Source organism: Pogona vitticeps, chromosome 6 (assembly GCF_051106095.1).
Source record: "Pogona vitticeps strain Pit_001003342236 chromosome 6, PviZW2.1, whole genome shotgun sequence".
Taxonomy (NCBI): Eukaryota; Metazoa; Chordata; class Lepidosauria; order Squamata; family Agamidae; genus Pogona; species Pogona vitticeps.
In genome coordinates this window covers 69,689,884-69,705,423 of record NC_135788.1, presented here as the reverse complement: position 1 = coordinate 69,705,423, position 15,540 = coordinate 69,689,884, and the positions used below count along the sequence as shown (strand labels likewise).

The window sequence follows — 15,540 nt, the reverse complement described above, 5'->3', positions numbered from 1 at the left end:
CTGGAAACTATAACTGTTTTCACTTCAGATGATTAACAAATTGCTCACAGGCACAACTGTTTGGTGGTGGAGAAAGATGTCTATTTGGTTCCATCTTTGGATGCAAGATATCTCTTCTGTAATAAAATGAAAAGAAACCATAAAATCCTCCCACTTTGAAGATTGCTTTACCTTGTTTTCCCTTTCTGTTGGTAGCATCAGTCTTGAGGGACTAAGAAGCATTGCACATCCATATAGTGTTTGCTTTTGTTTCATATGAGGGAGCCTAGATAAAGGAAATCACCCGTTGGGATTGAGATCTCCTATTTGCTTTGTTTTATTTCAATGTGCCTCCTGTTTTAAAACCGAACAGCCCCAGCAGCCAGATATCAGCCAGGAATTGCTTAAAAATGAAAGAGCACAGACTGAAGAGTCACAAGAAAGTCAGTGGAAAATTAGCTGTTTTGGCAGAGCTTATTGTGCAATTTATTGTACTGCAAACAGGACTGGAAATCGAGGACTTGCTAAGATTGTGTGTGAAGTGCCAAACTGCAGTGTCACCAAGGGAAAGGAGGCGACTGAGTTTGTGAACTCTGAAACTATCAGCTTTTAAATATAGTTAATTGTCTCCATCTTCCTCGGAAGAGGTGGCTGTAGTCCATTGCTCAGAAGGAGGCTTGATTTAACATTGACTGGGATCCTCCCTTCCTATAACAATCCTTTTTAATGCACCCGTCAGGAAGAAACAATAAAATATTTGGCTGCAAATCTGCCCTTTAAAGATAAGGCAAATGGAAGTGGTGGGTGGGATGGAAATAGTACAGTTGACTATGAAATAGTGGTCCAATATTTTAGTAGATGTAAGTTTTGAAAAAGTCAGATTTGATCATTTTCATTTTTTTATGAGGCCTTGGTGCCCACTGGTCTCAGCAGGTTATGTGCATTCATTTTCCACAGTGGAGGAATAAGCCCTTCTTTACTCAGACCAGACGCTGCCAGTGTTACAAGATAAAATCTTATAGCATGTGAACCTAAAAGCTTTAAATCCAGTTGTTAGTCTCAACCAGAGTAGAATGATTGTATCAGTGGGATTTATGTTCATGTTGGCTTTACAAGTCTCTTCGTTTAGTGGTTCTGACAGTTGGATGTAGGGATGCAGGCCCCCCCCAAATTTTTTTGGCACAGTGTGGAATTTTAGCTAAAACCCTCTAGCTAACCAGCTGGTGGCGCAGAGACCTACAAAGCAGAATTAGCTTTAAGTCTCCCCAGAGTAGACCACCCCTTTTGCTTCTGTCATCAACTGGTACTTACACTTTCAACAACACACTCTGAGACATTGGTAAGAGAAAGAGTAAAATCTTCACAGTTCTGAGCAGTTAAAAAGCAGCATATTGTAGAAAAATAATGGCTACATGAACAACCCTTAACTGTTTATAACTGTGAACAGGCAGGAAAAGGGCAGGAAAAAGACTCTTAAGTGGAGAGGTGTGGCTCTTTTCAAAACCAGAGGTGGAGAGGGAACAATTGGTTACTATTTATTTATTTATTTATTTATTTATTTATTTATTTATTTATTTATTTATTTATTTATTTATTTATTTATTTATTTATTTATTTATTTATCTGTTTATTTATCTGTTTATTTATTTATTTATCTGTTTATTTATTTATTTATTTATTTGTTTATTTGTTTATCTGTTTATTTATCTGTTTATTTATCTGTTTTTCTGTTTATCTATTATTTATTTATTTATTTATGCATTCATACATACATACATACATACATACATACATACATACATACATACATACATACATACATACATACATACATACATACATACATACATACATACATACATACATACATACATACATACATACTCCACACCATCTGGCAGTCAGCCTAGCCCAGAAGTTCCCTCCCAGTCAAAACTCTTAAAGACAGCATATGAAGGTTGCTGAAACTCCAGCAGATTCAAATTTAGGAAGAATATCTGAAGGATAACCCTGTCCTGATGAAAGCAGGATCTCCATAGAGAAAGTGGAAGTTAGGCTTGGTGTTTAGCCCTGTCCCCAAATCTGTGTTATTTCTGTCCCCACTGTCACTGTGGCCATGTTCAGCATAGCTTAAGCAATAGGAGCCTCCTGTGCTTCCATACATAGGCTTCTGAGGTGTTCAGGGATCTTCCATAAGTACAGTTTCCACTGCTCTTCATGAAGGATGTGCCAAAGATAAAGGAGAGTGTCAGGCGGGCAGACTAGTGTAGTGCTGAGCGTTGAGGGCTGGATATGTGACTTCAATGCCTCTTTCAAGCACAGAAACCTAATAAGAAACTCCAAGGGATGTTACATTGGAAGGGTAGAGTCAGAAGCATGAATCATTTGTACATCTGAAATACCAATTTCTCATTCAGGTCTCTGTTGGTTCCCAGAGATCCCTTTTTAGGCATACAGCTGTGAGGAAATAAACACAGGGACTTGAAAGTTAAGAGTTGGTTCATGCAGTGTGAGCTTTGACACGCAGAGAGACTATGTGGGCAAGAGACATTGTTTGAAATGATCCTGTGAGCAACTTCCTTCTTAAACATCTGAAGAAAAATAAAATAAAATAAAAAGATAGCCTGAACAGATTACCACATTCCTTTATCCTAATTTCAAAAAAATACTTTCGGTTTTAGTAAACAAGTCATTTTCCCAACCATATAAATAACTGTGTTACATAGCTTAGTTGAAACGTACTGGAGGTCAATTTCATCATTTCTCTATGATTTGCTCTGTTTATTTAAGCTATTGTTACACAGTTGCTGAAGAGGCAATACAGTGGTGCCCCACTTGACGATTACCTCATTAGAAGAGGAAATCGCTTAACGATGTTTAGATAGGGAAAATGCGCTTTACGATGATCGGTTCCCTGCTTCAGAAACCAATTTTTCGCTTTACAACGATCAAAAAACAGCTGATTGTCGGGTTTCAAAATGGCTGCCCGCTGTTTAAAATGGTTCCCTGCTGTGTTTTGGAAGGCTTTTTTGCAAGATAGGCACCGGAAAATGGTTGCCCTGTGGAGGATCTTTGCTGGATGCTGAGGTATTTCGCCCATTGGAATGCATGGAACCGGTTTTCAATGCATTTCACTGGGCTTTTTTATTTCGCTTGACGAGGATTTCGTTCTACAGCGAATTTGCTGGAACGGATTATCCTCGCCAAGCGAGGCACCACTTTAAAACAGAATGATTTGGGCTTTCTCTCTATGCTGATTTCTGAAATTGACTTTGAATGTCACAGTGGAAAGAAAGTGCACCTTGCACATGTGTTTCAGTATTGGTGAACAGATTCCAAGTTTTCAAGGTACAGGAGATGTTCAAGGAGTTAATTACCCTTTCTGCCCTGCAGGGTGTTTCCATGCCCAAGTGGAGACTTGAACTCAGACATCTTGTGTCCTTGTTCACCACTCTGTCCACTACATCATGCTGAATCTCAGTTCACATGTCTATTTGTGAGCATTATTTATAAACCTGATAAACCATAATCCAAACAGGCACATCTGCTTGTGAACATGCTGATAAACTCACAATCCCAGTAGGCATGACTGTTTGTAAACATGCTTTATGGGGATGAATCTGATAAATTTATAATCCCAATGGTATTAGTAGTACCACAAGTACACTCTTACTTGTTGCGGGGAAATGTAATCACAATCAGTAACCACACAGCTGTATGCTATGTATGTGTGCTGTTTGTGTAATTTCTATCTGCATATTTGTGAGTTTAAGAGGGGTCTGAAGATACAATTCACAGTGGGTAGTCCTCCTTGCACTGAAAAGTTCTCCATGTATACATTGTTATGCACAAATGACTGTCTTTTCATGTTTGATTAATGTACAGATGGCAGGGGGCACGGCCACCAGGTGTGACCACTGAAGAGGACAGGGTTAATCTAGGTATGCCTGCAGCCTCCTTTCAGGATTCTTATCTGAACCCACTTCATATCAAGTCCTTATATATTTCTTGATCAATTTAAACCAGTGATAAAACAGTCGGTTGCAAGACATGCTCATATTTCAAGAATCTCATTACCTAAAGTGAGGAACCTTTGGCTTTCCAAGTGCTGGTGAACTGTTGTTTCCATCATGCCCCACCATTGGTCAGGCTGGCTAGGACTTATGAAAGTTGAAGTTCAGCAATATCTGGATGGCCAATATCTGGATGGTACAGTGAGGACTTATGAAAGTTCAACATATCTAGATGGAAGCACAGTTCTTCAGGCCTGGCCTAGAATCACTGGGCCATGTAATTCTTCCTGCCTCCTTCTGGACATTGTTGTTGTGTTTTGTTTCTTGGCCATCATATTTATGACAGCTTCTTTCTGGTTCTGCTTGTAACAGAACTTCTGACTCTCTTCACCTTCAGTTGTCTTCTCTTACTCTGCTATTTTTCTTTGCTTTTTGTAGATATTATACAATACCTTCTATTTTTTAAAAAAAGTAAATATATTATATTCTATACTCTATATTTTGGTTTGTCAACCTGATGTTTTCCATTTCATATTCTGTTAATAGCTAGCTCAGTGGTTTGAGTACTTAGCTCCAAAGCCAGAAGTTGGGAGTTTGAGTCTGCACTGCATCTCTTGGGAGAAGAGCCAGCCTATGTAGAATTGGTCAAGATGCACAGTCCCTGAGTACCCCCGCCCCCAGAAGGGAATAGTAAACTTCCAAGTACTTTATATCTAGAAAATCCCGGATAGGTCACCATTATTCATGATCAACTTGATAGCACATCATTATTATTACTGTGGTCCTTGAATGTTAATACCAGAGCTTCTTCACAAATCTTTCCTATCACAAATCTATCTGGAAAACAAGCCCTAGAGCAGTGGTGATGAACTGTGGCCCTCCAGATGTTCTTGGCCTTCAACTCCCAGAAATCCTGGCCTGCAGAGGTGGTGGTGAAGGCTTCTGGGAGTTGAAGGCCAAGAACATCTGGAGGGCCACAGTTCGACACCACTGCCCTAGAGAGTTGGAAATGTTTAACCTAAAGAAAAGAAGATTGACTGGTAGTATGAAAACAGTCTTCAAATATTTGAAGCCAGTTACATAGGGAATGGACCAGTTTTGTTTTTTGTGGCTTCAAAGGGTAGGACCTAAAATACTGTATTCAAATTACTGTGAATAAAAAAGGACATTTTTACTAAACATAGGAAGAACTTCCTATTCAACAGTTGATTGGACAACCTGAGAAGGTGGTAGATTCTCCTTCATTGGAGACAGAGGTTGGATGGCCATCTGTCAGGAATGGTTTAGGTCGGGTTGTTTTGACAGGGGTGGAAATAATGACCTGTAGGATTCCTTCTAGCCAAGTAAAGAAAGTAGTATGAAACTCTGAGACATTTAGCAAAGTCACACAAAATAGGGAGCACAAACAGTCATCAAAACCTTTGCTTGGTCCCACCATCCTCACAAGTGCATTTTGTGGGGCATGGGAGAGGGTCTTCTCTGTTGCTACTCCCAGACTTTGTGACTCCCTCCCACATGCTGGCCCTATCTTTGCTGTCCTTCTGCAAGCAGGCAAAGACCTTCCTCTTCACGAAAGCTTTCCCTGAGTGAATGGCTGCCAAGTGGGGGTTTTAAATGGATGGTTGTGCCTTCCTGCTTTGAATGCACTTTTCATACTGATTTTGTTTATTGCTGTTTAGTGTGGCATTGTTTGATCCTTTTTAGTATTGGTATACTCACTGTTGTTAGCATTAAATATTGTCTTTCAATGACGTAAGCAACTTTGGGTGCTTCTTAAGGAGAAAGGTGGAGTACAAATATTTTAAAGAAAAATTTTCAAAAGTTGCCATCCTCTACAACTTGAGGGCAAATGTCTCAAGAAAGCTTATGCTGTCTTCCAGGCAATTTAGAATGTACTTTATGTGGCATTAACATCTATGCACCAGTTTGAATCAGTTTGATAATACTTGGCTTATAACAGTGCTATTCTATCTCAGTCCTAATTTTCAGGCTGTCTTCTATCGAGTTAGTGGCCCTACAGAGATTGCTTAGGTTTACTGCATTTGCAGCCACAGACTGTTGTCAGTCACCAAATGATTTGTGCTGTTTTTCAGCCTGGTAGACATTAAAAAGGAAATCCTTATAATGAATACAGATTTCTTTCAATTATCTTGTGGTGGGTGTAGAGTTCTACCCAATATATGGGATCTTTGTATTTGTTTAAAGTGTTGGCTAGTTCCAGGTATTCATTCATTCATTCATTCATTCATTCATTCATTCATTCATTCATTCATTCATTCATTCATTCATTCATTTATTCTTTCTTTCTTTCTTTCTTTCTTTCTTTCTTTCTTTCTTTCTTTCTTTCTTTCTTTCTTTCTTTCTTTCTTTCTTTCTTTCTTTCTTTCTAATAGAGAGCTTTTGTGGTGACGTTTATTATTACGTTCTTAAGGTGAATCAAACCATGAGGTATATACTTGGTTCCAAAGAGACAATCTGCAAAGTGATTCTGTGTGCATTATTTATAATTTAGAAGTGGGCTGGTGGTTGACTGTTCTAGGGTTTCCAGGCTACACGGTGGGTGTTTTCACAAATTAAATCACACTGCTTTAAAAAAGAGAAAGAAATCCTAAAATCCCACTTATCATTGGGCACACGTTGCAAGAATCAGGAAATGGGATCCCCCCCCCCAGTGGTACATTGAATTCTTTGCCAGAGGTTTAAATGGTAAATTTCAGAAGAGATAGAAATGAAAAACAGTGGTGCAAACTAGAGTCTTGAAATACTTTTCCTTGCTCATATCTATGCTGCATACTCAAACTATTTCCATCTTGGTATATTTGTTTTCATTTTTTTTTCTTTTGTGAAAATGTGGAAAGGTCTTTGTAAGATTCTCTGCTTAGTTTCTAATTGATTTTCCAGGGGAATCTTCATCTTACAGTGGTTCTAATCTTTCCTGGATGGTCGAACTCAGAAGGTGGTATTGGGGGAATCCTGCTCAACACTTCGGTCGTTGGCTGGCGTTGCCCCCAAAGTTTAGTTCTATCCCCCATGTTATGCAACATGTACATTAGGAAAGGCTGTCTGGAGTTTTGAGGTGCAGTGTCATCAGTATCTTAAGGACACCCAATTCAATCTCTCCTTCCCATTCCAAGGTAGCTGTTCTGTGCCTAGATCAGTGCCAGTTTCCAGTAATGGACTGGATGAGGGCTTACAAACTGATACTTAGTTCAGACAAGGCAGAGGTGCTCCTGGTCAGTCACAAATCAGGGGATAGAAATTCCAGCCTGTACTAGATGGGCTTTCACTCCCCCTGAAAAGTCAGGTTTGCGACTTGGGTGTGCTCCTGGACTCAACCCTGTGCTTGAATAATACAAGTCTCAGTGGTAGCCAAGAATGCCTTTGCCATGCTAAAACTGGTGTGCCAGCTGTACCAGTTCCAGAAGATCTCTGATTTGGCCACAGTGACACATGCCTTGGTCACATCTCATCTGGACTACTCTAACATGCTCTATGTGGGGCAGAATGTTCAGAAACTTCAGCTGATTCTGAAGGCTGTAGTCAGGGAGTATGTTAGAACACTTCCTTGCTTTCTCAAATACATATTTTTTAAAAAATGCATATTAGATTTCCTTTCCTTTTTTGGTTTGATAAGATCTTAGTCTTGTGCTACACTATTCTGATATTTTAAAGCAACTGTCTAGGTATAACTGAAACACTGGGTAATATTGAAAGAAACAGACAAGTAATGTGAAGTTGCAAAACTTAATCTAGGAAGGGGAAAATGGTATTAGGAACAGAGGAGTGAGGGATGAATTCTGGGAGAGATGACTGAACTGCGTAAGCTTGCCTCTGGTGATGCTAAATCCCAGGAGTTGCCTATGATTCTGTTATATTGCCCAGACCGCTCTGTACTAGCAGCCCGTGCTTGGAAAAGTAGTTTTCTGGACTGCAATGCACAGGATATCCTGGCCAGCATAGCCATTTTCCCTAGCTCTTTTAATTGTGATAGTGATATTTAACATCACTAACACCATCACCAGCAATTTACATGGCACTTGCAAGTCTTTCTAAATGGATTTGAGCCCCCAGGAGATTAGATTAATCACTCACTTACACTGGAAGGAAGCAGTTGCAGTCAGGGAAAGAGAAAGATTAAAAGGGCTAGGAAAGAACTGGGGGTGGAATGACAAGGAATTGAGGTAAGCAAATGTCTTTCTGTGGACCTTAGTTTCATTCTGGTTGGGAACTGACTTAGGCCAAGCCTCAAATCAGTGTTTTAATGATGTTATTGTGAGTCAAGTTCCATCAGAAGCTTGTTTTCTTCGGACTAAGGAAATAGGGATGATCTTTTTTGTTTTTGCTTGTTTATTATGCTATTGCTATCCTTCCCCTGCTTCCCCTTGACAGTTCCCATGTACTGTGGCAAAGCATATCTGCATATCTGAGGTTTACTGAATTCCAGAGATTTCCCAGGGTTGGCTCTGGTGTGGGCCTCCTGCAGTTGAGCGCATAACTGTGCATGTGGAATGAAGCAGAGGGGGACTGTGCAATTGCGAACCACACACATCTGGCAGAGACTGACATGACTCTGTTTCTTTTTCTCTTCCCCCCTCCCCCCACACACTTATTTTCCCCCTCTGTGTTAGAGTATAAGAAGAAATATGGCGAGGAGCATGGTTCCTGTCAGGCTGGAATAGCCGGCTTCTTCACAGAGGTGAGTGATGGTGGGACTTTAACAAAGTACTCAAGGCTTCCTGTTGTGTAATGCAAGGAGACTTTGAGTTAAAGAGCATTCCTTTGGCTTTTGAAACTTTAGTACAACAATTTTCCAATTCTTACACGGCCTTTTATCCTGCAACTTTGCATATACTGCTGTGAGGGAATTCAGTTTGATTAATTACATGCGCAGTAATTTCCATATGCTCCAACATCAGTGGATAACTGCATGAAGCCAGTTACAAGATCCTTTCCCAACTTAAGAGCTCCCCCCCCCCAATGTCTCAGACTACAGTTCCCAGAAGTTCCTAGTCAGCCTCTTGGTTTGGGGAGTCTGGGAGTTGTAGCCCAAGATGAAGAAGGCTGAAATGGAAAGCAAGAAACTGCCTTATATCGATGAATTGACATGTTGGTTATGCAGTGCATTTATCTTCTATGAAACCACAATTAACAAATGTTTATAAAATGCAGTAAATAAAAGAAGCCTCTGGAAATATTTTGAATATATCCTATTCATGCTGGCAAAGTATAAAGTTACACTGCGATAAATGTGCAAGGAATTGTACCTGGCCACAAGGAATTGTGTAATTGGTTGGGTTTTCCCTGCATGACTGTGCAATGCATCAGTGCAACTACCAAGGTCACAACCTTGAGTTGCATTTGTGTCGTTGTGCAATAGGATGTGGCCAATGTAAGACATCCACTTCAGACCCTAAGGCATGCATTTTATACACATTTAGTGGTTGTGGCCTTATACTTAGCCAAACCATTGGTTTCTAACTCAATACAGTCTATTGTGTTTGCAGTGGTTGCCCTGGGTATCAGATGCAAGAATGTTTCTCAGATCTATCAGGCAATACAGTGGAATGGATCTGGGCTCTTCTCTGTGGAAAGTCTGTGCTTTGCGCTATGCCCCTTTCCCACTGTATTATGTAGCACGGCTAAGCCAGAAGTGTGGAAATCAGCTCTTATACTAGTGGTTGGGACTCCTTTGTCCTCCAGATATTTTGAATGGCAGCCTCCTCAGTTCTTTACTATTGGCCATACTTGGTAGTATGAGCAGCCCTAGGACCATGATGGAGGGTGCCTTGCCTCAGTGTGTTTGTGGGGGCTACTCCCTGCTTTGTAGGAATGATGAGAGTTACAGACTAAACAATCTATGGAGTCAAAGCTTTCTCATCCTAGACCGATGCAGGGAAGTGCAAAATTGTTAAATTAAGTGCAGTAGCTTCAAATTTGGACTTTACCACATATACTGATCATGATGAATTCTGCCATTTTGAGCTCTGAGGGGTCAACATGGAGATGAGCATAGTCATTGTATGCCTTCGCTGTCACAACATACCTCAGCTGAAGTACCCAAACAGGGGCTTCCCACGTGGCAGTTTCTCTACATACCTATGTGCTAGTCTTCCTATTTCAGAGAGAGATTCTTGATGCAGGGTATACATGAAATAGAAAATGGATTTTAGAAGCTTTCCCTCATGTGTGCTTCTCCAGGCAGCAATCTTAATTTACACCAGCATGTTGAAAGCGGACCTTGGAAAGAGTACTGTTAGAACTAGCTTAATGGTGGTTCCTGGGAGCAATATACCCCTTCATGGATTGCTGCCTTGTCGTGGTGACGGGGCCTGAGTAACTCAGAGAAGCTATGGGCTATGCCCTGCAGGGACACCCAAGACGGACAGGACATATTGGAGAGTTCTGACTAAACGCAATCCACCTGGAGTAGGAAATGGCAATGCCACTCAAGTATCTTTGCCAAAAACGCCCCATGATCAGAAACAAAAGGCTAAAAGATATGACACTGGAAGATGGGCCCCTCAGGTCGAAAGGCGTCCAACATGCTACTGAGGAAGAGCAGAGGACAAGTACAAGTAGCTCCAGAGCTAATGAAGCGGTTGGGCCAAAGCCGAAAGGATGATCAGCTGTGGACGTGCCTGGAAGTGAAAGGAAAGTCCAATACTGCAAAGAAAAATACTGCATAGGAACCTGGAATGTAAGATCTATGAACCTCGGGAAGCTGGAGGTGGTCAAACAGGGGATGGCAAGAATACACATTGACATCCTGGGCATCAGTGAACTAAAATGGACAGGAATGGGTGAATTCAGCTCAGATGATTATCATATCTACTATTGTGGGCAAGAATCCCATAGAAGGAATGAAGTAGCCTTCATAGTCAATGAAAGAGTGGGAAAAGCTGTAATGGGATACAATCTCAAAAATGATAGAATGATGTCAATATGAATCCAATGCAGACCTTTCAACATCACAATAATCCAAGTTTATGCACCAACCACCATTGCTGAGGAGACTGAAATTGAACAGTTTTATGAAGATTTACAACACCTTCTAGAACTGACACCAAAGAAAGATGTTCTTCTTATTCTAGGTGACTGGAATGCTAAAGTAGGGAGCCAAGAGATAAAAGGAACAACAGGGAAGTTTGGCCTTGGAGTTCAGAACGAAGCAGGGCAAAGACTAATAGAGTTTTGTCAAGAGAACAAGCTGGTCATCACAAACACTCTTTTCCAACAACACAAGAGGCGACTCTGTACATGGAAATCACCAGATGGGCAATATCGAAATCAGATTGATTATATTCTCTGCAGCCAAAGATGGAGAAGCTCTATACAGTCAGCAAAAACAAGACCTGGGGATGACTGCGGCTCTGATCATCAGCTTCTCATAGCAAAATTCAAGCTTAAACTGAAGAGAGTAGGAAAAACCACTGGGCTACTCAGGTATAATCTAAACTACATCCCTTATGAATACACAGTGGAAGTAAAGAACAGATTTAAGAAACTCCATTTGGTGGACAGAGTGCCTGAAGAACTTTGGGTAGAGGCTCGTAACATTGTACAGGAGGCAGCAACAAAAACCATCCCAAAGAAAAGGAAATGCAAGAAAGCCAAGTGGCTGTCCAATGAGGCCTTAGAAATAGCAGAGAGGAGAAGAGAAACAAAATGCAAGGGAGATAGGGAAAGCTACAGAAAATTGAATGCAGACTTCCAGAATATGGCAAGGAGAGACAAGAGGGCCTTCTTAAATGAACAATGCAAAGAAATAGAGGAAAATAACAGAAAAGGAAAAACCAGAGATCTGTTCAGGAAAATTGGAGATATTAGAGGAACATTTTTTGCAAAGATGAACATGATAAAGGACAAAAATGGGAGGGACCTAACAGAAGCAGAAGACATCAAGAAGAGGAGGCAAGAATACACAGAGGAATTATATCAGAAAGATTTGGATATCTTGGACAACCCAGACAATGTAGTTGCTGACCTTGAGCCAGACATCCTGAAGAGTGAAGTCAAGTGGGCCTAAGAAAGCCTGGCTAACAACAAGGCCAGTGGAGGTGATGGGATTCCAGTGGAACTATTTAAAATCTTAAAACATGACGCTGTTAAGGTGCTGCATTCAATATGCCAGCAAGTTTGGAAACCACAGCAGTGGCCAGAGGGTTGGAAAAGTTCAGTCTACATCCCAATCCCAAAGAAGGGCAGTGCCAAAGAATGCTCCAACTACCATACAATTGCACTCATTTCACACGCTAGCAAGGTTATGCTCAAAATCCTACAAGGTAGGCTTCAGCAGTATGTGGACCGAGAACTCCCAGAAGTACAAGCTGGATTCCGAAGGGGCATAGGAACTAGAGACCAAATTGCAAACATGCACTGGATTATAGAGAAAACCAGAGAGTTCCAGAAAAACATCTACTTCTGCTTCATTGACTATGCAAAAGCCTTTGACTGTGTGGACCACAGGAAACTATGGCAAGTCCTTAAAGAAATGGGAGTGCCTGACCACCTTGTCTATCTCCTGAGAAACCTATATGTGGGACAGGAAGCAACAGTTAGAACTGGATATGGAACAACTGATTGGTTCAAAATTGGGAAAGGAGTAAGACAAGGCTGTATATTGTCCCCCAGCTTATTTAACTTATATGCACAATACATCATACCGAAGGCTGGACTGGAGGAATCCCAAGCCGGAATTAAGATTGCTGGAAGAAATATCAACAACCTCAGATATGCAGATGATACCACTCTGATGGCAGAAAGTGAGGAGGAATTAAAGAACCTTGTAATGAGGGTGAAAGATTAGAGTGCAAAAAATGGCCTGAAACTCACCATCAAAAAAACTAAGATCATGGCCACTGGTCCCATCACCTCCTGGCAAATTGAAGGGGAAAATATGGAGGCAGTGATAGATTTTACTTTCTTGGGCTCCATGATCATTGTAGATGGAGACAGCAGCCACGAAATTAAAAGATGCCTGCTTCTTGGGAGGAAAGCGATGACAAACCTCAACAGCATCTTAAAAAGCAGAGACATCACCCTGCCAACAAAAGTCTGAATAGTCAAAGCTATGGTTTTTCCTGTCGTGATGTATGGAAGTGAGAGCTGGACCATAAAGAAAGCAGACCGCCGAAGAATTGATGCCTTTGAATTGTGGTGCTGGAGGAGGCTCTTGAGAGTCCCATGGACTGCTAGGAGAACAAACCTAGCAATTCTAAAGGAAATCAACCCTGAGTGCTCACTGGAAGGACAGATCCTGAAGCTGAGGCTCCAGTACTTTGGCCATCTCAAGAGAAGGGAAGACTCCTTGGAAAAGACCTTGATATTAGGAAAGTGTGACGGCAAGAGGAGAAGGGGACGACAGATGATGAGATGGCTGGACAGTGTCTGCAAAGCAACCAACATGAAATTGACACAACTAAAGGAAGCAGTGGAAGATAGGAGGGCCTGGTGTGCTCTGGTCCATGGGGTCACAAAGAGTCGGACACGACTAAATAACTAAACAACAACGATGCGGGAACAATATTCAAAAAATATAACTTTTCCAAACTCTGGGAGAACAGAACTGTATCTAGTGGCCTGACTTGGCATAGGATGGTTTGCTGTCTTTCTCCCAAGAGGAAGAAGTCAGGCTCAGGTCCACCATTTAGGTGGCTGTCCTGTGTTTTTGGTAATGTCTGGTCCTGCCTTGGGCAAGCCTGTTAACTGATGGGAATGTAAAAGGGATTAATTTTGGTAAATATGTTCATGTTTGGTCTAAAGGGTTTTGATCATTCTGTGTCATGTGCACAAAACCCAGCCCATCACTGTCTTCATAACTCTCCAGTTTGACCCATTTTGTAATGGGTGGCAACCTCTGTGATAATATGCTTGATCATAGGAGCCATGTCAGCAACAGCTGTTTCCTGACTTGTATACACTATTAAGCCTGTTTCTTTTCCTTTGCTCGGAGCTCCTGGTGCCTGCTCTTTGTGCAGTAGGTAATTTTGAACTTTCAGTGTTCTGCCTAGAGCTTCCGTCATTTTAAAATGAGCAGGAAGTATAGATAAATGGGTCCTCGGTCAAACAGGCAAGATCCTAATGCAGAAGCATTCTGTCTGGTAATGTCTGCTGGTTTCTGCTCCAAGACAGGTGTTGTCCCTGAGGGGCAGCTACTCCCAGAAACAGTACGCATTTACAACAGATTCATATATTTAACTGGCTTTCAAAATTCCTATCTTTACATATATTCGTTTCAAATGGCCCGGATCATTGTTGGGCAACCCATGGTCTTCAAGATACAACTGAACTACAATTTCCACCATACCTCACATTTTGCTAGAGTTAAATGGAATTAGAGTCTAAAAGCATCTAGAGAACCTACCTTGACTACCCCTGGTCTATGCCTAGTTTTTTGGTCTGGAGGAGGCAAGCTAGGGCACTAAGAAGTTCTGAGACCTACCTTGGCCTCTTGTTATAGTTGGCTATTGATACTTCAAGAGACTGCCAGGGAGAAATTTTGTGGAGTGATGTATAGGTTCTTAGAGGCATACCCTAGAAAGGTGGGAGAGAGATCCTTGGGGATTTTGACCTCCAGAAACACTGGTCAGACAAATGCAGCAGTACCGAAGAGATACTGAAACCAACACACAGATCCAGCATCTAGTATAAAGAATAAGAAAGGAAGGGGCTTGATTGGGAAGGAATTTGGCTGTTTACAGGGTTGGATATAGATAGAATGAAGAAAGGAGAAACACAGACTACAGAAACAGAAAACTCCCACCAACTCCAACCATGGTTGTTCTGAAAACTGTTAAAGATTACTGGCGCAATGCTTTCTTGGTCCAAATGAAAGCTAGAGGAATGGAAGTGAAGGAGAAGTGCAAGTAACTAACACATTAAGTTCCTATACAATGCACAGATTGCTATTTAAGCAAATAAAATAACAGGGAAGACTGAAAAAAGGATTAGTTTAGGGTATTCAAATTGATGTGGTAGATGTTTTGAAAGTAAAAAGGCAGAGAATGACACTAATCAAGATAATTAGCAACTAACAACTGAAGTAGAGCAAAAGAATAAAAAACCTTACCAGAGAGCTGAAAACATTAATTCAGTGACTGCACAATCCCCACTTCGAGCACTGTGCTCAAGAAGTTCTGGTGAGATTTTTTTTTGTCTGAGATTGTCTAACACTTTATGGGGTTCTATGGGGCTGTTTCCTGAGTGTGATATCTGTTGCTGTATCTTGCAAACACAGTTTCACAAAACAAATATCTTCTTATTCACAGTTATATAACAAACAACACTTATAACAACACAACAAAAACACTACAATTTGTGCACCCAAGTGCTTGGCAACAGCACCAATACAGAAGTTGCTTATAGAATTGCCCAATTCAAGTGCCCTTTTGCAACCAAACTCAGACAAAAATCCAAGATACCTCACTCAACTGGGTTGGGTATCCATAAAATAGAAGAATCAGCTCCACATGTAGAGACCTCAAAATCCTAGAATGAAATATCCGTTCGAATGCATGTGTATGAATTCACTATGTGGATTCACCCCTCC

At 41.0% G+C, this 15,540-nt stretch overlaps 1 protein-coding gene across 2 annotated transcripts in view; it reads left to right on the top strand.

Annotated features, from left to right (window-relative positions):
• ITGA9 (integrin subunit alpha 9) overlaps positions 1-15,540 on the top strand; it is a 389,935-nt gene that overhangs the window by 35,672 nt on the left and 338,723 nt on the right. For both annotated transcript variants that reach the window (XM_078377516.1, XM_073003815.2), the window contains exon 5: positions 8,621-8,688. In XM_078377516.1, coding sequence (XP_078233642.1) covers positions 8,621-8,688 — 68 coding nt within the window. The remainder of the gene's footprint in view (positions 1-8,620; positions 8,689-15,540) is intronic.